Source organism: Phoca vitulina, unplaced genomic scaffold, assembly GCF_004348235.1.
Source record: "Phoca vitulina isolate PV1807 unplaced genomic scaffold, GSC_HSeal_1.0 scaffold1, whole genome shotgun sequence".
NCBI lineage: Eukaryota > Metazoa > Chordata > Mammalia > Carnivora > Phocidae > Phoca > Phoca vitulina.
Genome location: NW_022589704.1, coordinates 100,773,825 through 100,794,113, shown reverse-complemented (window position 1 = coordinate 100,794,113; position 20,289 = coordinate 100,773,825). Strand labels below are relative to the sequence as shown.

Here is a 20,289-nt window from a genome sequence, read left to right as displayed (position 1 = left end):
AAAATGAAATTCTATTGTCTGAGGTCTTAACCAAAGGCAAGAGAGATCCATTTCATTAGTGGTCTACAAGCTGGAAAGAATTATAAAGGCAATCTTCCAACACCTTTAGCTAGCTGACCAAAACTTCACCCTGTACAACTCTAGAGTGGTCTTACCGTGTTAGCTCTTCACGAAGATTATTTGGTTCTGAGGAATAAAATTTAACTCGAAGATGCAGACAATAGGGTGAACCAACTGTCATTAAAAAACAAAAACAAACAAACAAAATACTTTAACTTTTTATATAACTATTCTAAGAGTAAGAATTTTCAGTCAGTAAATTTGTTAAAAAGTCTACTGAAGTGAAGACAGAAGGTAACAAGTTATTGTGGCAATATTTCACACACCAAAATACTGTATGGCTTAATTAAAGCCTGCCAGGCTTTAATTACACGTAACACAAAAAAATCAATCAGTAGATTTTTTAAATGTACCAACCATCCTATAGTACTATCACAATCAGCTGTCCTCCCAAGAATAGATAGTTCTAGATTAATTCTAACAGTTCTGGGCCAAATGCATCAAATATAAGTTTTGACTGTGCAATCTAACAGCCCAAAAAAAACCTGGCAAGCTGTATTTCTTGTGAATACTGAGTAATGCCTAGGTTATTAACTGCTCATGGCAAATCCCCCACACACACACTTTCCAATTCATTTCATCTACTCCACACTAATGTCTGAATTCTCAGTGGTCCCATTATTTTGTAAAGACAAAAGTTGAGACGCTCTGAAACCTCTTACGACAAAGTGACAAACTGGATTACAAACCGGACATTGGTATCTTCCCCTGACTATTGTTAGGAATAATAACATTTTATGTGAATTGTTTCATTTCATTACTCTTAATTTCTAAAAGTTACATCTTTAAAGTCTCAAAATATTTTATAGAGCAGGGCAGATGCCAAATAGGAAAATTCCAACATAAGTAAATTACTAAAAGTTAAGCATCTCATGAAAACTCAATCTCCTTTGCAAGCTGCAAGTCTTTCTCCAGGAAATAAACTGTAAAGCACTTGAGACTCTAGATTACTATTAACCCTATATTAACTTAGGGGGTGGGTCAGTGTATCAAATCGAAATTATCTTTAGAAAGTAGAGATGCTAAGAAATTCATCTGAAATATGATCTCTTTATTAGGAATCAGAGCTTCTAATACATAATTACATATAATTAAATTCACTTTTTGTTCACAATTTTTTCAACACTTACTTTTTACTTGCTTTTTGATGCTCTTGGTACCATCTAGCCAGTGCTGAAAACAAAAGCAAAAATCAGATGTGAAGCAGATGACAGAACTCAACATTTTCATTAATAACAGTTAATTTTCATCATGCTTCAGTGATAACCACAAGGAAGTATCTCATAAGAGAAAAACAAAAGTGAGAATGAAAATGGGGGGAGGATTATCTGCCCCAACACCTACAGCGAACTTAGGACACACAAGCAAAAAATGACCCAAAACCAGATACAGGACTTCTTTTTTTTTTTTTTTTTAAGATTTAAGAGAGAGAGAGTGAGCAAGCAAGAGTGGAGGGGCAGGGGGGAGGAGCAGAGGGAGAGGGACAAGCAGACTCCACGTTGAGCACAGAGCTCTACATGGTGCTCAATCCCAGGACCCTGACTGAGATCATGACCTGAGCTGAAATCAAGAGTCGGCCACTCAACCAACTGAGACACCCAGGTGCCCCTCAGATAAAGGACTTCTTAAAACAGTTCCTCTGCTCCCTCATAGTAACAAGGATGGTATTTTAAATTCTGCCCTTAGTTTTCCTATTTCCCCAAAAAATTAACTCTCATACTCCACTGCCTGGTTCATTCTTGTGATAAAAATGTAAGATTTACTAGGAGATCATAACCAAAAATGAGAGGAAGTAACAGTGTCACTTAAATTTTACGAAACAGATACTACTCAGAAGTAGTACTCTTTGAAAGAGCCTACACTATAAAATTAGATCTCATAACTAAGGCCCTACCTATTAAATGAAACAATCTTTGCTCCTTTGCTTTACAAATAAAAAATGTTAACTGTGACTATAGCAGACTTCTGGTTTCAAAATTAATAGCCTTTTGATTTCTGTAACCTCCCCACTATGAAATGTCCATAACACAAACAGACTTTAAGAGGCAATTCCAGAGGTTTCCACAGATAAACCATTCTCAGCTCACTTCTCACTATTAATCCCTTTACAACACCAAGTCCTAACAGTGGCAGGATGCACTCATCCAACTAAGATATACATGATTGTGTTCTCTCCAGCATGCTTACAATTCCAAGCACCCTAAAAACGAAAGGAGTGTTCTTGTGCTGACTAGTTCACAGAGCTAAAGAATCCAGTTTCAGAAATCCAGATAGGCAAAGAGTGGGTAAACAAGGCTGCATTGTTAATAGCCTTGTAACCGTTTGCTTTTCTTGCCAATTATTTGCCTAGCCTCTTCTCTCCATTCTCCAAGACCCAAAAGTGAAATTCACAGAACTACCAGTGTGCAAGCGAAGTACCTCTTCATGTTGAAATAAGATGCTCAGTAAATATTTCAAAAGGCAATTAAATACTATGCAATATTTTCTCTGGATCCCAAGTGTGTGTAGGCTACTTAGCCATTTCTCATTTTTTTTTTTTTAAGATTTTATTTTTAAGTAATCTCTTCATCCAATGTTGTGCTCAAACTCACAACCCTGAGATCAAGAGGTGCATGCTTGGGGCGCCTGGGTGGCTAGGTCGGACAAGTGTCTGCCTTCGGCTCAGGTCACGATCTCGAGGTCCTAGGATTGAGCCCCGAGTCAGGCTCCCTGTTCAAAAGGGAGTCTGCTTCTCCCTCTCCCTCTGCCTCCACACCCCTGCTCAGGCTCTCTCTCTCAAATAATAAATAAAATCTTAAAAAAAAAAAAGAGAGAGAGAGAGAGAGTTGCATGCTCTACCAACTGAGCCAGGAAGGAGCCCCAGCCATCTCTCATCTTTTAATAAATTCAGTTGGACATCCACTTTTAAGCCTATTTCAATCTAGAAACTGTTCAGTTTTACACATCCCTCCAATAGAATACTAGGCTGGCCAGCAGAAACACAATTCAATCTATTAGCAGAAAAGATGTCAACCTAGTACAGCAAAAAGTCCATCCATCATGGCCAATGCTAGCAACTAAATATCCAAAAATCCCAAACTTAATTATGTTAATACCTACTATAGCCTGATGTCAATCACATATTGGATACAAGATAAAATTAGTTTTTATACCCCGGATAGTCTTCCACCCACAACATGAATCCCAGAAGTTGCTCTATCTTCAGGTTTTATTTACTGTACTGCAATGAATTAACAGGTGTCTGCTGGTAGCCTGGGCAATCTTACATGCCTATGGTTAGGGAGACCCCTACACCATAATGAGCACAAATGAGTACAACTCTATCAGGAGGCAATTTAACGATGCCTTAAAAAAAAATTGTCTTTGACTCAGCAAGTCTACACCTAGAAATAATTATGGATGTGTGCAGATTTACTTACATGGAATTATGTGAGAGAAAGTTAAGACAATATATATATTCAACAAGAGTGAACTGGTTAAATAAAGTATTTCAATATGATAGAACACCATGCAGCAATTAAAAACAAGGAAAGCAAATATTTAAGGATCTGGAAAACTATTTACAATATATTGTTAAATTTTAAAAGGCAGGTTACAAAATATAATTGTTTTGCCAAAATGTACAAGTTTATAATAAAAACATGCTTTTTTCTTTTGGACTGAGATAATCTATAACAAAACAGTAACAGATGTTATCTCTAGGGGGTGGATACTGCTGGTGATAGTTTTTCTTCTTTGTGCTTTCCTCTATTTTCAACTTACTCTACAATGAGCACATATTATTTAAAATACAGACCCCCTTACTTTAGTATTTTATATAAATAATATATTTATATGGTTTAATTTTGGGGTAGTATGAAAAGGTATATGGTCAGCAGTCCCTCTACTCCCTGCAATAGGCCACCCCTCCATATACCCAATTTCTATCACCACATCCACCCTCCAACAAGATGTTACTGGTTTCTGACTCCTCCAAGAGTTTCTTCAAACAGGGAAGGAGGAAAAAAAACTGTATATATGTTGGTAGAACTTAGAGAACATTAACAATGGACTGAACATCAACAGGCTAACTATGAATTTTGACAGAATAAGCTTTGAGGAATATAAAGAAGGAAACATTAATGTAAGACCACGTGCTATTTCAAAAACACTCCATAGTCTTTCTTAGACAGTTATAACTTAAATTTCTTCCTGTTTAAGAACATGTAAGAGCTAGTCTCAAAAATACACCTTTAATCTTTAATTTGTACCCTACTACTCTAAGAAGCACATTAAACATAAAACCATCCCCGGAATCAGGGTTTTCTTCCAAGCAGGCATTTTAGTCTCTTCTTTACCTGCATATAATAACAGCTTCTAATATCTGCACTCCCTTAAGATGACCCAAACTCAGATAATGCATCAAGCACATTTTAAAGTGAAATTTAGGAGCTGGGGAGTTCTGGGTGACGTTCTTCTGGGGAAGGTCTGAGTTCATGTTTGCATATTCTCAAGTCTGTTTTCTTTCATCTCCTCCACATTCCAAGCCCAGGGACTGGAAAATTCAGAACTCAGAGACAGGCACTGATAGGATTTTCCTTCAGTAAGGGTCTTTAGGAGTTGAATTTAAATTACAGTAGAAGATAAAGGTGAGAGCATGCAGATATAGATTCTTGCATGCTTAGAGCAAAACTAATACAGTCTTCTTTCCCCATCATACCTTAAAACGAGTTTTTTAAAGATTTTATTTATTCATTTGACAGAGAGACAGTGAGAGAGGGAACACAAGCAGGGGGGAGTGGGAGAGGGAGAAGCAGGCTTCCCGCGGAGCAGGGAGCCTTATGTGGGGCTCGATCCCAGGACCCCGGGATCATGACCTGAGCCGAAGGCAGATGCTTAACAGCTGAGCCACCCAGGCGCCCCAATTTCCTAATTTTAAAGTTTGGTTGATAAACTTAGACATCAAAGGATGTGGGAAGCCATCCTATTAAGCTGGGCATGAAAGAAAAATTATTACCTGTGTGTGTCTTAAATTATAAATAGTATGTAATTACAATCACAACAGACATAACTAAATCAAACAAACAATCACCTAGGGAGCTTCCAAAACACTAACATGCACACACACCCTCATCCCAGTCCCTAAGCCAAACAGTCTGTAAACAGCTCTTCAAATAAATGATTCCTGACTTCTAACCACCTACATAGCTCTACTAAAGAAATACCCCACTACTTTTGCTCAAAGAGCAGAGTCTAAACAGAGAAATGTTAACCACCTTTCAAAACAATTGCATCTGCAAAAAATATTTCTCCTTTGAAGAGTAGAGGTTTATGCTCTGAATTAAAAGATCATTTCAAAATTTTAAACAATTAACAAAATGTTAAAAAAATCTACGCTATAAAAATGGAGAACCAATACAGTGCATTGCTGTAATCTAACTGAAACATTTCAATTTAGTCTAAATTCATTATAAATTCTTCCTGGGTGATTACTTTCTTGGTATTAACAGTCTGTGTTATAAGACATTTCAAATGAAGAGTTAGATAAGCCATTAAAATATATTTCCCACTGTGCCTTTCTCTCTATTATTAGTATGCCCTCTTAAAATTCTTAAAAGTCAAATTCATAATGGAAATGTAGGTAAGTGAGGCAGGTTTTATATTCACTCTCCAGAGATAGAGCATGTAATCTATTTTGGAAATACACTTTTTACAGCTCCTCCTTATTTAACAAATATATGTGTGCCCGTGTGTGTTACAATCTACACATACGTTTAACACACACTTTTCTTCTTTTTAATAAAGATTTTATTTATTCATTAGAGAGACGGAGCACACAAGCAGGGGAAGAGGCAGAGGGAGAGGGAGAAGCAGACTTCCCACTGAGCTGGGAGCCCGATGCGGGGCTTGATCCCAGGACCTAGAGATCATGACCTGAGTGGAAGGCAGATGCTTAACATCTGAGCCACCCAGGTGCCCCATTTTATTTATTTCTATATATATTTCACTCCCCACTACTTTATTGAATTTATTGTTTGTGTTAGGTTCTTAGTTCATGTACAATCTAATCATCTGCCAACAGTGTTAATTTTACCTCCTCCTTTCCAACCTTTATAATAAAACTTCTGTAACTGCATTTGCTGGCACTTCTATTATGAAATTAAATAGCACTGGTAATAATAGACAAATTATCATCTTGTCTTTAATAGAAATGCTTCTATCATTCCTCTATTAATCTAGGGCTGTTGTTGATTATTGTTTATAATCAAGTATCTGTGTAGAAAGAGAGCAGAGCCACTGAGTAATCACCAGGTCTGTTCTCTACAGGTGCCACCTATACAGGTTGTACCACATGTCCACTCAGCACCTAGAAATGGAAAAAAGTACGCCTTCTAAAGCTGGATAGAGCTACACAGACAGAAAGAAGGTCAATTCCATACAGGCCAAAGTCCATTGTGTCTATTCAAGGAATTCTGGGGATATAAAGAAGGGGCTTAACAGTCCACCAAAACACCACTTGATAAGAATTCTAGACTAAAGTATTATCTGCACAACCTCAGATAAGTGAAGGTCAGCAAGACAAACACATCTCACACATTATGCCTACAGTACCTGAAATAGCTGAATTCTAAAACTGGAACAAGAATAGCCTCCTTCCCTTAACTCAGTGAGCTCGGATTTGCTATCAAGGGAACAGACTGCTGCAGCCGCCAGGTGTGCACCTGTAACGCATTTACTCTGTGTTCCACTAGACAATAAAGTGATTCTAAGCTTTGGATCTAACATCTCCATTTCCATTTCCATTCAGTGTTGTCTTTAAATGCCATCAACTTCAACTAATCAAGTTACTTTATTTTCTTTGTGGTAAAGATTTTAGTTTCAATCTTTTTTGAATGTAGTTTCACTTAAGTGTATGCCAAAGCAATAACAGCGTAAATGAAGGGTTAAACTGTTCAGAATTGGCACACATCACAACTCAGATTCCACTGCCAAAGGCAAGTCACACCCGAGCCTGATATCAACTGAGCAAGAAAGTACAATCCTCTTAAAACAAAGGCAGGAAACAAATGGCATGAAAAACCATATATGACAAATTATATCAACTGATACTGAATCATCCCTGCATTTCTGAGAATAAACTCCACCTGATCATAATGTATTACTTACACTTTTAATAGGCTGCTGAATACTATGTGCTGACAATTAGGATTTTTACATAGAGAACAAGGGAAGCTTAAACAATATATGTAGAACCAATACAAGCGATCAAATCAACCTTTTAAAAAGGCAAAAAAAAAAAAATACCACTTCTCAGCCTTTTGGCTAAGATCAAGTGTAAAAAGGCAAAAAAAAAAAAAAAATTACTACTGACCTGTTAAAGTTCATTTTCCTTCTTTTCCAAGTAAAAGGGAAATGCTATCTTTGTTTCCCTTTCCTGAAACATGACAGAAGTGTCTACAATCTAGATAATTCATTCTTCTCTAAGAAGTTAATGGACCAGGGGCACCTGGGTGGCTCAGTCAGTTAAGCACCAACTCTTGATTTCGGCTCTAGTCATGATCTCAGGGTCATGAGATCAAGCCCTGTGCACTCAGCACAGAATCTGCTTAAGTAAGATTCTCTCTCCTCCCCTCTGTCCTTCCCCCCCCCCCCCCCCCCCCCCCCCAAATAAGCAAAGAACTAAACAAAACAAAAACCTTGATGGACCAGTTAAAATTCTAAGCTCTAAATATGAAGCTTGAAAAACTTCACCAAACAGAGGTCACTAACATAGGCCAGAGGGTTAAATCTTGGTCCTGAGATTTATTTTGTTTGGCCCAGACTATATTTTTCTTATTCTTTAAAAAAATTTATTATGAAATATTCACAGGAAGTTACAATGATAATAGTGAGAGGTCCTGTGTACCCATCCCCACCTTCCCCCAATGCTTACATCTAACATTACTATAGTATAATACTAAAATCAGGAAACTGACCTTGGTGCAATGTTATATACCATTTTACTACAAGTTTGGATGTCTGTAACTAACACCACTATCACTATAAAGAAATATTCTATTAACAACAACAAAAAAATGCTCACATCACTCCTTGATAGTAAATGTAATATAGTAATATACACTTGCCCCCCCACCTCTAATTTCCTTAAACCTTGGCAACCATTAATGTGATCTCCACAATTTTGTCTTTTCAAGAATGTTATATAAGTGGAATTATAAAGTATGTGATCTTTTGAGATTGGCTTTTTTCACTCATCATAACGCCCTTGAAATCCATCCAAGTTGTTTTGAGTATTCATGGAATCAATAGATATTTCTTTTCTATTGTTGAACAGTGTTCACAGTTGATTTAATCATCAAACAACTACAGGACCTTTTGGCTTTTTCAAGTTTTTTTTTGCTATTACAAATATAGTTGCTACAAATAATCATGCACAGGTTTTTGTGAGGAAATAAGTCTTCACTTCTCTGGGATAAATGGCCATGCATATAAATGCTGAATTATATGGTAAATGTATGTTTAGCATTTTAGGAAATTGCCAGATTATTTTCCACAGTGGTTGTAACATTTTTATATTCCAAATACCAATATATGAGAGATCCAGTTTCTCCACAACCTCAGTAGCATTTGGAGTTGTCACTATTTTTTATTTTAGCTATTCTAACACATGTATGATGATGACATCTCATCAAGGTCTTAATCTGCATTTCCCTGATACCTAGTGATGGCTAACATCTTTTCATGTATTGGTCTACCATCTGTATATTCTCTTTGGTGAATGACTCTTCATGTCTTCTGTTTTCTAACTGTTGAGTTTAGGAGTTCTTTATATATGCTAGATTGAGTTCCTGGTCAGATATGTGGTTTGCAAGTTATTTTCTTCCAGTGTGTAACTTGGCTTTTTACCCTCTTAACTGAGTCTTTCTCAAAGCAGAAGGTCTTAATCTTGGGGCACCTGGGTGGCACAGTCAGTTGGGTGGCCAACTCTTGATTTCAGCTCAGGTCATGATCTCAGGGTCCTGGGATCGAGCCCCAAGTCAGGCTCTGTGCTCAACGCGGAGTCTGCTTATCTCACTCCCTCTGCTCCTCCCCCTGGCTCGTGCTCGCTCTCTCTCTCTCACTCTAAAGTAAATTTTAAAATCTTAAAAAAAAAAAAAAAAAAAAAAACAGGGTCTTAATCTTGATAAAGTCCATCTTATCAATTTGTTTTAATGGACTGTTTTTCATGTCCCATCAATAACTTCTCCAAGCCCTAGGTCCCAAAGATTTTCTCCTATGTATTTACCTCTAAGTTCTATTGTCCTACAGTTTATATTTGTGTTCATTATCTATTTTGAGTTAATTTTTGTACAAGTATAAGGTTTAAGCCAAGATTGATTTTTTTGTCTGATATCCAACTGCTCCAGCACCATTATTGAGACTATCCTTCTTCCATTTAATTATTTTGGCATCTCTACCAAAAATAAGTTGGTCATACTTGTGCAAGACCCCTTCTGGGTTCCTGTCTTCTTCCGCTGATCTGTGTGTCTATTGCTGTGCTAATACCACAGTCTTGACTAGAGTAGTTTTAAATCTTGAAGACCAGCAGAGTGATTGCTCCCACTTTATTCCTTTTTCAAAACTGTTTCTAGATATTTTAGTTCTTTTGCCTTTCCAAATAAATCTTATTAAAATGTTGTCTGTATCTATAAAAGATTTTGCTGGAATTTTGATGCAAATTGCATGAAACTTGTAGATCAACTACAGAAGAACTGATACCTTTACTTTGTTGAGTTTTCTAATCCATGTACATGATATGTCTCTTCATTTATTTAGTTCTTTTTCATGAGCTACACTACATTTTAAAAGAAATTTTTTAAATGGAAGATTTAACCTACAAATCCAACCAGTTTCTCTTGAAATATCTAAAGATAAATCCAGCAATGTTATTTGGAAACAAATGGCTGCAGCTAGACAGTCACTGCCCCTCCAGCCTCTTTTTGAATAGAAAAGGGATATGCTCCCCAGTTCACCATAATTCCTCTACCAATACTTATTAATGTTCAACAGTCTGTTACACATCGGCTCCAATTTATCATTATGCTGTATTTCTCTGTATCTACCTCTATTAAAAATGGGAAATGAAAACATATCAAATATACAGCATCATTCAGAAAAAAGAATGAGAAAAAACATAGTTCTTCTTGGAAGTACATAACACTCCTATGTCTTTTAAGATGTACTCCAACTTGGAGTGCCTGAGTGGCTCAGCCGTTAAGTGTCTGCCTTCGGCTCAGGTCATGATCCCAGGGTCCTGGGATAGAGCCTCGCATCGGGCTCCCTGCTTCACAGGAAGTCTGCTTCTCCCTCTCCCACTCCCCATGCTTGTGTTCCCTCTCTTGCTGTCTCTTTCTGTCAAATAAATAAAATCTTAAAAAAGAAAAAAAAAAAAGATGTACTCCAACTTGCTTCCCTTCTTTTGTTCTACTGCTTGATCCCAGTAGACATTTGATTTTAGGACTGAAAATTATTCCTTCAAAATAAATCATACATGTTCTCTAGCAAATTATTAGTTAATTTCTCAACTATTTTGCCAAGTCTTATTGCACCAACCTAAAACCAGTTAGTATCAAAAGAATTCTTTCTTGCCTGGCTCCAGATATGGTATTCCTTCCACACTGGAAAGTTCTATTGTACAAGAGCACTACCCAAAATCATCATTTTTTTTAAAAAACATAATACTGGGGGCACCTGGGTGGCTCAGTTGGTTAAGCGACTGCCTTCGGCTCAGGTCATGATCCTGGAGTCCCTGGATCGAGTCCCACATCGGGCTCCCTGCTCAGCGGGGAGTCTGCTTCTCCCTCTGACCCTCCCCCCTTTCATGCTCTCTCTCATTCTCTCTCTCAAATAAATAAATAAAATCTTAAAAAAAAAAAATAAAAAACATAATACTGGGAGTTCTGCTGTCATAAGGCAACTTTTTACACATACTGTTATTTTTATGAGAGAGTGTTTCTCTAAGTCCTTCATCAAGAAATAGTACCATAGAGGCGCCTGGGTAGCTCAGTCGTTAAGTGTCTGCCTTCGGCTCAGGTCATGATCCCAGGGTCCTGGGATCGAGCCCCGCATCGGGCTCCCTGCTCGGCGGGAAGCCTGCTTCTCCCTCTCCCACTCCCCCTGCTTGTGTTCCCTCTCTCGCTGTGTCTCTCTCTGCCAAATAAATAAATAAAATCTTAAAAAAAAAAAAAAAAGAAATAGTACCATAAAAATGTGTGTAGTCATGAGATTTAAACAAGGTTTCACCAATAGCACAGAAGAGATGATAAATTTTCAAAAACACTAATTATTATCATAAAGACTTTAAGAAAACACATGCAAATTAATACCATCACCAGACTTCCTTTAAGCTACAGGTTATTTCTGAAAGAAGGGTTACTAAATAAGAGTCCACAGATGGGGTTCAGGAATACCTTAATTATCTATGTATATACACAGAATATTATGTATATGCACATTTTTCTACAGAAAGCATCAACAGGGGGCGCCTGGGTGGCTCAGTTGTTAAGCATCTGCCTTCGGCTCAGGTCACCATCTCAGGGTCCTGGGATGGAGCCCCGCATCGGGCTCCCTGCTCCACGGAAAGCCTGCTTCTCCCGCTCCCACTCCCCCTGCTTGTGTTCCCTCTCTCGCTCGCTGTCAAATAAATAAATAAAATCTTAAAAAAGAAAAAAGAAAGCATCCACAGATTTCATCATTATAACTCAAGGTTTAAGATCATCATTGAACTATATAAAAAGACACTAAGTTAAATTTAGATTTGAAAACAGAGGATGAGGTAGTATTCTGCAGTCAACAAAAACAAGAGTAGCCATAAATCCTAGTATGCCAGAATAATACTCATTTACACCAACCCTCATCCAGTAGGTCACCCTTGGCTCTCTAAAGTGGCTTGGTTTAAAAATGGACTCAAGAAACAAATAGCAAATCTGAATACACCAAGTAAAGAGACTGACTCAGTAATCAAAAAAATAAAAATATAATGAAAATACATGAACACTGAATAATATACAGAACTGCTAAATCACTATATTGTACAACTGAAACTAATATAACACTGTATATATGTAGGGGTGCCCGGGTGGCACAGTCAGTTAAGCATCTGACTCTTGGTTTCAACTCAGGTTGTGATCACAGGGTCTTGAAATTGAGCCCCGCATTGGAATCCACGCTCGGCACAGAGTCGGCTTAAGACTCTCCCTCTCCTTCTGCCCCTCCCCACCCCGGCATGTGTGCACGTTCTCGCTCTCAAATAAATCTTTAAATAAATAAATCTTTAAATAAATAAATACATACATAAAATGGGCAAAGGATATGAACAGACATTTCTCCAAAGAAGATATATGAACACCCAATAAACATGAAAAGATATTCAACATCACTAGTCTTTAGGGAAGTTCAAGTCAAAACCATATGAGACCACTTCATACCAACTAAGACAGCTAGAATCAAAAAGAAATATTGTGTTTGTGAAGATATGGAGAAATTAGAACCCTCATACATTGCTGGTAAGAATGTGGAATGGTAGAGTCATTATGGAAAACAGTTTGGCAGTTCTTCAGAAAGTTAAAGAGTTACCTTAAGACCCAGCAAATCCACTCCTAGACACATACCCAAGAGAACTGAAACATATTCATGCAAAAACTTGTACACAAACACTAATAGCAGCACTATTCCTAATAGCCAAAATGAATGAACCCAAATGTCCATCAAGGAGTACGTAAACAAAATGTGGTATATATTCATACAACGGAATATTATTCAGCCATAAGGACCAAGTATAGAGAGATGCTACAATATAAACCTTGAAAATACTATGCTAAGCACATTTCCAGAGTCAAAAAGCTACATATTATGTGATTCCATTCACATGAAATTCTCAAAATAGGCACATCCATACAAACAGAAAGATTAGTGTTTGCCAGGGGCTGTGAGACAGGGGAAATAGGGAGTGACTGGCAATGTGAACAGGGCTTCTTTTGCAAGTAATGAAAATGTTCTGGAATTAGATAGTGGTGATGGTTGCACAAGTCTGAATATATTAAAAACCACTGGTGAATTTTATGATTTGTAAATTATATCTCGATTTTTTAAAAGTGGCCTACTTCAGGCAAAAGACTATATGGTCACCTTAAGTAAAACCAACTCTGTTTTCCTCAAGTGTATCTTCTCTCTTCCCTCTAATCCTCCTACCCTAAACCATACTTCTAGGGAGATAACTCTTCAATACTATCTCCAAAGAAGTGCTTTACATACTATTCTGTATTTATAAGGTAACTGGAATATAAGAAGCTTTCTCTTCCCAAATAATTCAGTCCAGAAGTAAGAAGGTAGTCTGGGCAATGCCAGAATCTGCACAGGGAGAGGTTAGAGACTGATTCCATCCAGAGTGAGTGATCACTCAAGTAAACATACTGATGACAGACAAAGCCTGGTTTCTGTAAAAGAAAACTATAAATATGGGAAAGGAAAATACTACAATAAGCCCTGTGGCATTGGACTGGAATTGGGAATTATGGGTATGAATTCAATGTGTCAATTTATATAGACAGAAATAAATGTGAACATATATTCCCTAAATCTGAACACAAAACCAACTGGAAAAATGGCTAATTCCAGGGCTGGAACAGGGAAATACAGTATGAACATGGAACATAATCTTGACCCAGAAAGTAAGGTAATACCCAAAGAATGATGGATGCACGTTAAAAGAACACAGAAGCCATCCTGAAACAGCTCCCGTTGGCCAAACCTGGGAAACTTTGAGCATCAGAAGAAATGACAGTAACAAATTATAACACATTGGATAAGACAGGAATCCACTGGTTCATAATAAACAGAAAATTTGATAAGGAAATCTCAAAGTAACTGCCCACAAGGAAGAAAGAAAGAAAGAAGAAAAAAAACTTAATTACAAAGAGAAAAAGAATATAATGGAGAGGCCTGGTAGATACTACCTTAATCAAGGTATCAAAGTTAGTATCAAGACACTTGGGTGGCTCTGTTGGTTAAGCATCCAACTCTTGATTTCGGCTCAGGTCATGATCTCAGGGTTGTGAGATCAAGCCCCACATTGGGCTCCGCACTGGGCGTGGAGCCTCCTTAACATATTCTCTCCCATTCTCTTCCCCCCCACCACTGCCACTCCCCATCCTGTCTCTTAAAAAAAAAAAGATTCAAAGTAAAAAGTTAGTATCACTGGTAATGGGACAAAAAATTAAATGTCACTTGATAGAGTAAGGAAACACAGCATCACTTCACTTACTTTCCTGCCAAAGTATCTAAGATTAACCTACTTTATGACCAAACATCAAACAAACCCAAACTGAGGGGCAGCCTATAAAAATTACTGACCTGTATCTTCAAAAGTGTAAAAATCAAGGAAAGACTGAGGAACCACAGTATTCCGAGATGAAGGCAACTGATGAAATCTGACACCTGAATGTAAAACATGATTCTGAACTAGACCCTTTGGCTATAAAGGACACTGTACAGACAACTGGCAAAATATGAATGGAGTCTGCGGATTAGATGGTAGTAATGTCACAATGTCAACTTCCTGGTTTTGATGGTTGTACTGAGCTATACAGAATATGCTTGTAGGAAACATACACTAAAGAATTCGGTGGGGGGGGGGGGGGCGCCTGAGTGGCTCAGTAGGTTAGGCGGCTGCTTTTGGCTCAGGTCATGATCCCAGGGTCATGGGATCAAGCCCCGCATCGGGCTCTCTGCTCAGCAGGGAGCCTGCTTCTCCCTCTCCCTCTGCCTGCTGCTCTGCCTACTTGTGTGTGTGCGCTCTCTCTCTCCCTGTGTCAAATAAATGAATAAATCTTAAAAAAAAAAAAAAAAAAGAATTCAGGGGCGATGAGACATCTGCAACTTTCTCAAATGGTTCCACAAAAATAGTTATTTACACTGTTCTTGCAACTTTTCTGTAAAGATGACATTTCAACTACAAAATTCAATGTGTATGTGAACATAAAATGAGCTGGTATAAGCAAAAGTAAACAAGAGCAAACTCAGATTTTATGTATTCATAGGAAGAAAAGTAAATGCATAATTCCAGTCATACATATTTTGGACTTATCTGAAATGACCAATAAACTAAACTTTAACACACTAACTTTACATATATAGGCATACATATGATATATTCAAGATTGAAATGTAACATGTAATTTCTTGATCATTTTTTTAAGGTTTTTATTTTAATTATAGTATAATTAACATACAGTGTTATATTGGTTTCAGGTGATATATAGTGATTCAACAATTCTGTACATTATTTAGTGCTATCACCCACCCACCTCCCCTCTGGTAACCATCAGTTTGTTCTCTATAATATATTTTTAAAGATTTTATTTATTTATTTATTTGAAAGAGAGAGATCACAAGCAGGGGGCGGGGAGAGTAGACGGAGAAGCAGACTCCCCACTGAGCAGGGAGCCCAATGCGGGACTCGATCCCAGGACGCTGGATCATGACCTGAGCTGAAGGCAGATGCTTAACTGAGTGAGCCACTCAGGTGCCCTGTTCTCTATAATTAAGTCTTTAGGTTTGCCTCTCTTTTTTTCCCTTTGCTCATTTGTTTTGTTTCTTAAATTCCACATATGAGAGAAATCAAATGGTATTTGTCCTTCTCTCACTGATTTAAATCACTTAGCATTATACTTTCTAGCTCCACCCATGTTGCAAATGGCAAAGTTTCCTTTTTATGGCTGAATAATATTCCACTGGATATATATACCATCTCTTCTTTAACCATTCATCTGTTGCTGGACATTTGGGTTGCTTCTATAATTTGACTATTGGAAATGATGCTGCAATAAACGCAGAGGTGCATATATCCTCTGAATTAGTGTTTTTGTTTGTTTGTTTGTTTTTAAAGATTTATTTATTTATTTGAGAGAGCGAGAATGAGAGAGAGTACATGAGAGGGGGGAGGGTCAGAGGGAGAAGCAGGCTCCTCGCCGAGCAGGGAGCCCGATGCGGGACTCGATCCCGGGACTCCAGGATCATGACCCGAGCCGAAGGCAGTCGCTTAACCAACTGAGCCACCCTAGGCGCCCTGAATTAGTGTTTTTGTATTCTTTCGGTAAATACCCAGCAGTGTAATTCCTGGATTATAGGGTAGTTTCATTTTTACTTTTTTGAGGAACCTTATACTGTTTTCCACAATGGCTGCATCAGTTTGCATTCCCACTAACAGTGCACAAGTGTTCCTTTTTCTCCACATCCTCACCAACACTTGTTTCTTGTTTTTTATTTTAGCCATTCTGACAGGTGTGAGGTGATATCTCATTATAGGTCTGATTTGCATTTCCCTGATGGTAAGTGATGATGAGCATCTTTTCATGTGTCTGTTGGTCATCTGGATGTCTTCTTTGCAGAAATGTCTGTTCATGTCTTCTGCCCATTTTTTAATTGGATAATTTGTTTTTTAAGTTTTGAGTTGTATAAGTTCTTTATATATTTTGGATACTATCCTTTTATCAGATATGTCATTTGCAAATATACTCTTCCATTCAGTAGGTTGCATTTTAGTTATTTATTTCCTTCGCAATGCAGAAGCTTTTTATTTTCATGTAGTCCCAATAGTTTATTTTTGCTTTTTTTTTCCCCTGCTTCTGGAGACATATCTAGAAAAATGCTGTTATGGCTCATGTCAGAAAAATTACTACTTGGGCTCTCTTCTAGGATTTTTATGGTTTCAGGTCTCACATTTAGGTCTTTAATCCATTTTGAGTTTAGTTTTGTGTATGATTTAAGGAAGTTTCATTCTTTTGCATGTAGTTGTCCAATTTTCCCAAAACCATTTGTTGAAGAGACTGTCTTTTCCCCATCACATATTCTTGCCTCTTTTGTCAAAGACCATATAACTGTGGGCTTGTTTCTGGGCTTTTTATCCTGTTCCATTGATCTATGTGTTTGTTTTTGTGCCAGTGCCACGCTGTGTTGTTTACTATAGCTTTGCAGTGTAACTTGAAATCTGGAATTGTGATACCTCTAGCTTTGTCTTTCTTTTTCAAGACTGTTTTAGCTATTTGGGGTCTTCTGTGGTTCCACACAAATTTTAGGATTATTTGTTCTAGTTCTGTAAAAAATGCTGTTGATATTTTGATAGAGATTACATTAAATCTGATTACTTTGTGTAGTATGGACACTTTAACAATATTTGTTCTTCCAATCCATGAGCATGGAATGTCTTTCCATTTCTTTGTGTTGTCTTCAATTTCTTTCATCAATGTTTTATAGTTTTATGTTTTATAGTGTACAGGTCTTTCACCCCCTTGGTTAAGTTTATTCCTAGGTATTGGTGCAATTGTAAATGAAACTGCTTTCTTAATTTCTCCTGTTGCTGCTTCATTATTAGTGTAGAGAAATGCACTAACAGTTTCTTGGTGGAGTCTTTAAAGCTTTCTATACATAATACCATGTCATCTGCAAATAGTTAAAGTTTTACTTCTTCCTTACCAATTTGGATGCCTTTGGAGTGCCTGGGTAGCTCAGCTGGTTAAGAATCTGCCTTTGGCTCAGATCATGATCTCAAAGTCATGGGATTGAGCCCCGCATAGGGCTCCCCGCTCAGCAGGGAGTCTATTTCTCCTTCTCCTTCTGCCCCATGCTTGTGCTTTCTCTTTCGCTCTATCTCAAATAAATAAAATCTTAAAAAAAAAAAAAAAATTTGGATGCCTTTTATTCCTTTTTCTTACCTGATTGCTAGGACTTCCAGTACTATGTTGAATAACAGCAGTGAGAGTGAACATCTTTGTCTTGCTCCTGATTTTGGAGAAAAGCTCTCAGTTTGTCAACACTGAGTATAACATTAGCTGTGAGTTTTTCATATATGGCCTTTATTATTTTGAGGTATGTTCCTTCTAACCCTACTTTGTTGAGGGTTTTTATCATGAATGGATGTTGTACTTTGTCAGATGCTTTTTCTGCATCTACTGAAACGATCAAATGGTTTTTATCCTTTCTCTTACTGATACGTATCACATTGATTGATATGCCAATATTGAACCACCTTTGCATCCCAGGAATAAATTCCAAGTGATTGTGGCGAATGATGTTGGATTTGGTTTGCTAATACTTTGTTGAGGATTTTTGCATCTCTGTTCATCAGAGATATTGGCCCGCAGTTCTCTTTTTATGTAGTGTCTTGATCTGGTTTTGGTCACTTTTTTACCCTGCCTCAACATTCTCTGGATTCTACACTTATGTCTACACACTAAATATGACAAACAGACATGAAAATCATAGGACTAAGTTAGTTTACAGAGATGATCCTGGCCAAAAACTTCACTTGATCAAGTTCACTATCTTCACCAATAAACAGAACTGTTTGCAAAGTATCAATTTTGTTTCATTCTGGGGTTAAATCTGGCCACATGACAAATACTGAGAGTCTTTTCTATGCTACTGATATCATAAAATTGTAGAATTATGTGAGTTAGCACTTTAAGAATATTTAAAATTTTATCTAGAGGTCATTTTTTGAATAGCTTTCGTCTACCAGCTATTGTTCTTCCAGTTCAACTCACATAGGGTATTTCAGTGACAGCAAAAACAGAAAGTAAATCTTACTAAAATTTAATCTTAATGCCTAGGTCTCTGGGCTTGGGAAGGATAAACTACAACTAAAAAGAACAGGGATTAAAAGTTCTAAGGTGGGGCACCTGGGAAGCTCAGTAGGTTGGGTGTCTGCCTTTGGCTCAGGTCATGATCACAGTGTCCTGGGATCGAGCCCCGCGTCAGGGTCCCTGCTCAATGGGGAGTCCGCTTCTCCCTCTCCCTGCTCATCCTCTGTGTCTCAAATGAATAAATAAAATCTTTAAAAAAAGAAAAGTTCTAGGGCGCCTGGCTGGCTCAGTCAGAGGAGCATGCAATTGCATTCTTGATCTCGGGGTCATGAGTTCAAGCCCCACATAGGCTGTAGGATTACTTAAATAAATAAAACTTTAAAGAAAAAAAAAGAAAAGAGTTCTAATATTGGCTTTACTAAAAACTCGTTATGACCAGAAAAAAGGTACTATATGTGTATCAAATGAGGGAAAAAATATTAATGGATCTAGTAATTCAGTAATTACTGATATTAACAAAGAGCAAAGAGTACAACTTAGCAACGGCTACATGTCTATTTCTTTCCGCAATTACAATAGTACCCCCCCTTATCTGTGGGAGATACATTCCAAGACTCCTAGTGGATGCCTGAAACCACAGATAGTACCAAACCCAATATATACTGTACTTTTTCTATACATACTTATAATAAAGTTTAATGTATAAATTAGGCACAGTAAGATATTAGTAACAACTAATAATAAACTAGAACAATATTAATAATATACCATAATAAAATTTTGTGAATGTGGTCTCTGACAGTATCTTATTGTACTGTACTCACCCTTCTTTTTGTGATGCTATGAGATGATAAAACGCCTACGTGATGAGATGAAGTGAGAGGAATGGTGTAGGCATCGTGATGTAGCGTTAGGCTACCACTGACCTTCTGACAACATGTCAGAAGGAAGATCATCTGCTTCCAGATGATCATCTGGGGTTGAACACAGGTAACTGAAACCATGGAAAGTGAAACCATGGATAAGGAGAGACTACTTATTTATGTATCCTAAGGAAAGAAGGTACCTGAAACTTAATGTTGGCATATTTCTACCTCTTCTCCTTCACAACTCCGTAAAAAAAAGGAAGCTATGAATTATTTATCCCTAACATGATTTATTTTTTCATTGATTATAAGACTGTAATTCCATTATTTGAAAGATGACTGATAAATAATATTAAACTCAACAGTCAACCAGGCCTTTATATCAAACTAAGCAGTACACGAGAATTTAATTTGATAAATGTTTCATGTGTCTACTACATGCTGGGGAACACAGTAAGACGAATTCCCTGCCCTCGATGGATTTAGTCTAATTGGAGAGAAATAACATTAAAATGAAAAATAAAAGAAACGCCTCCTATACAAACTCCATCCAGAGATGAGAACTCTGAAACTATGGGAAATAGCTTTGCAAATTTTTTCATGTATATATGTGTACATATATCCACTTTTTTTTTAAATAGAAAAACTCCAATATATTGTTCTGTAACCCTTTTCTCTACATTATTCTATGTCAATTAGTATAC

The 20,289-nt window shown here is 37.3% G+C and overlaps 1 protein-coding gene across 6 annotated transcripts in view; it reads right to left on the bottom strand.

The window, feature by feature from the left end:
• EPB41L5 (erythrocyte membrane protein band 4.1 like 5) overlaps positions 1–20,289 on the bottom strand; it is a 138,199-nt gene that overhangs the window by 93,912 nt on the left and 23,998 nt on the right. For all 6 annotated transcript variants that reach the window (XR_004300406.1, XR_004300405.1, XM_032412130.1 and 3 more), the window contains exons 4-5: positions 1,251–1,293; positions 156–234 (exon numbers count right to left, since the gene is read on the bottom strand). Coding sequence is in view for 4 of the 6 variants with exons in the window: in XM_032412130.1 (XP_032268021.1) it covers positions 156–234; positions 1,251–1,293 (122 nt within the window). In the remaining 2 variants the exon portion in view is untranslated. The remainder of the gene's footprint in view (positions 1–155; positions 235–1,250; positions 1,294–20,289) is intronic.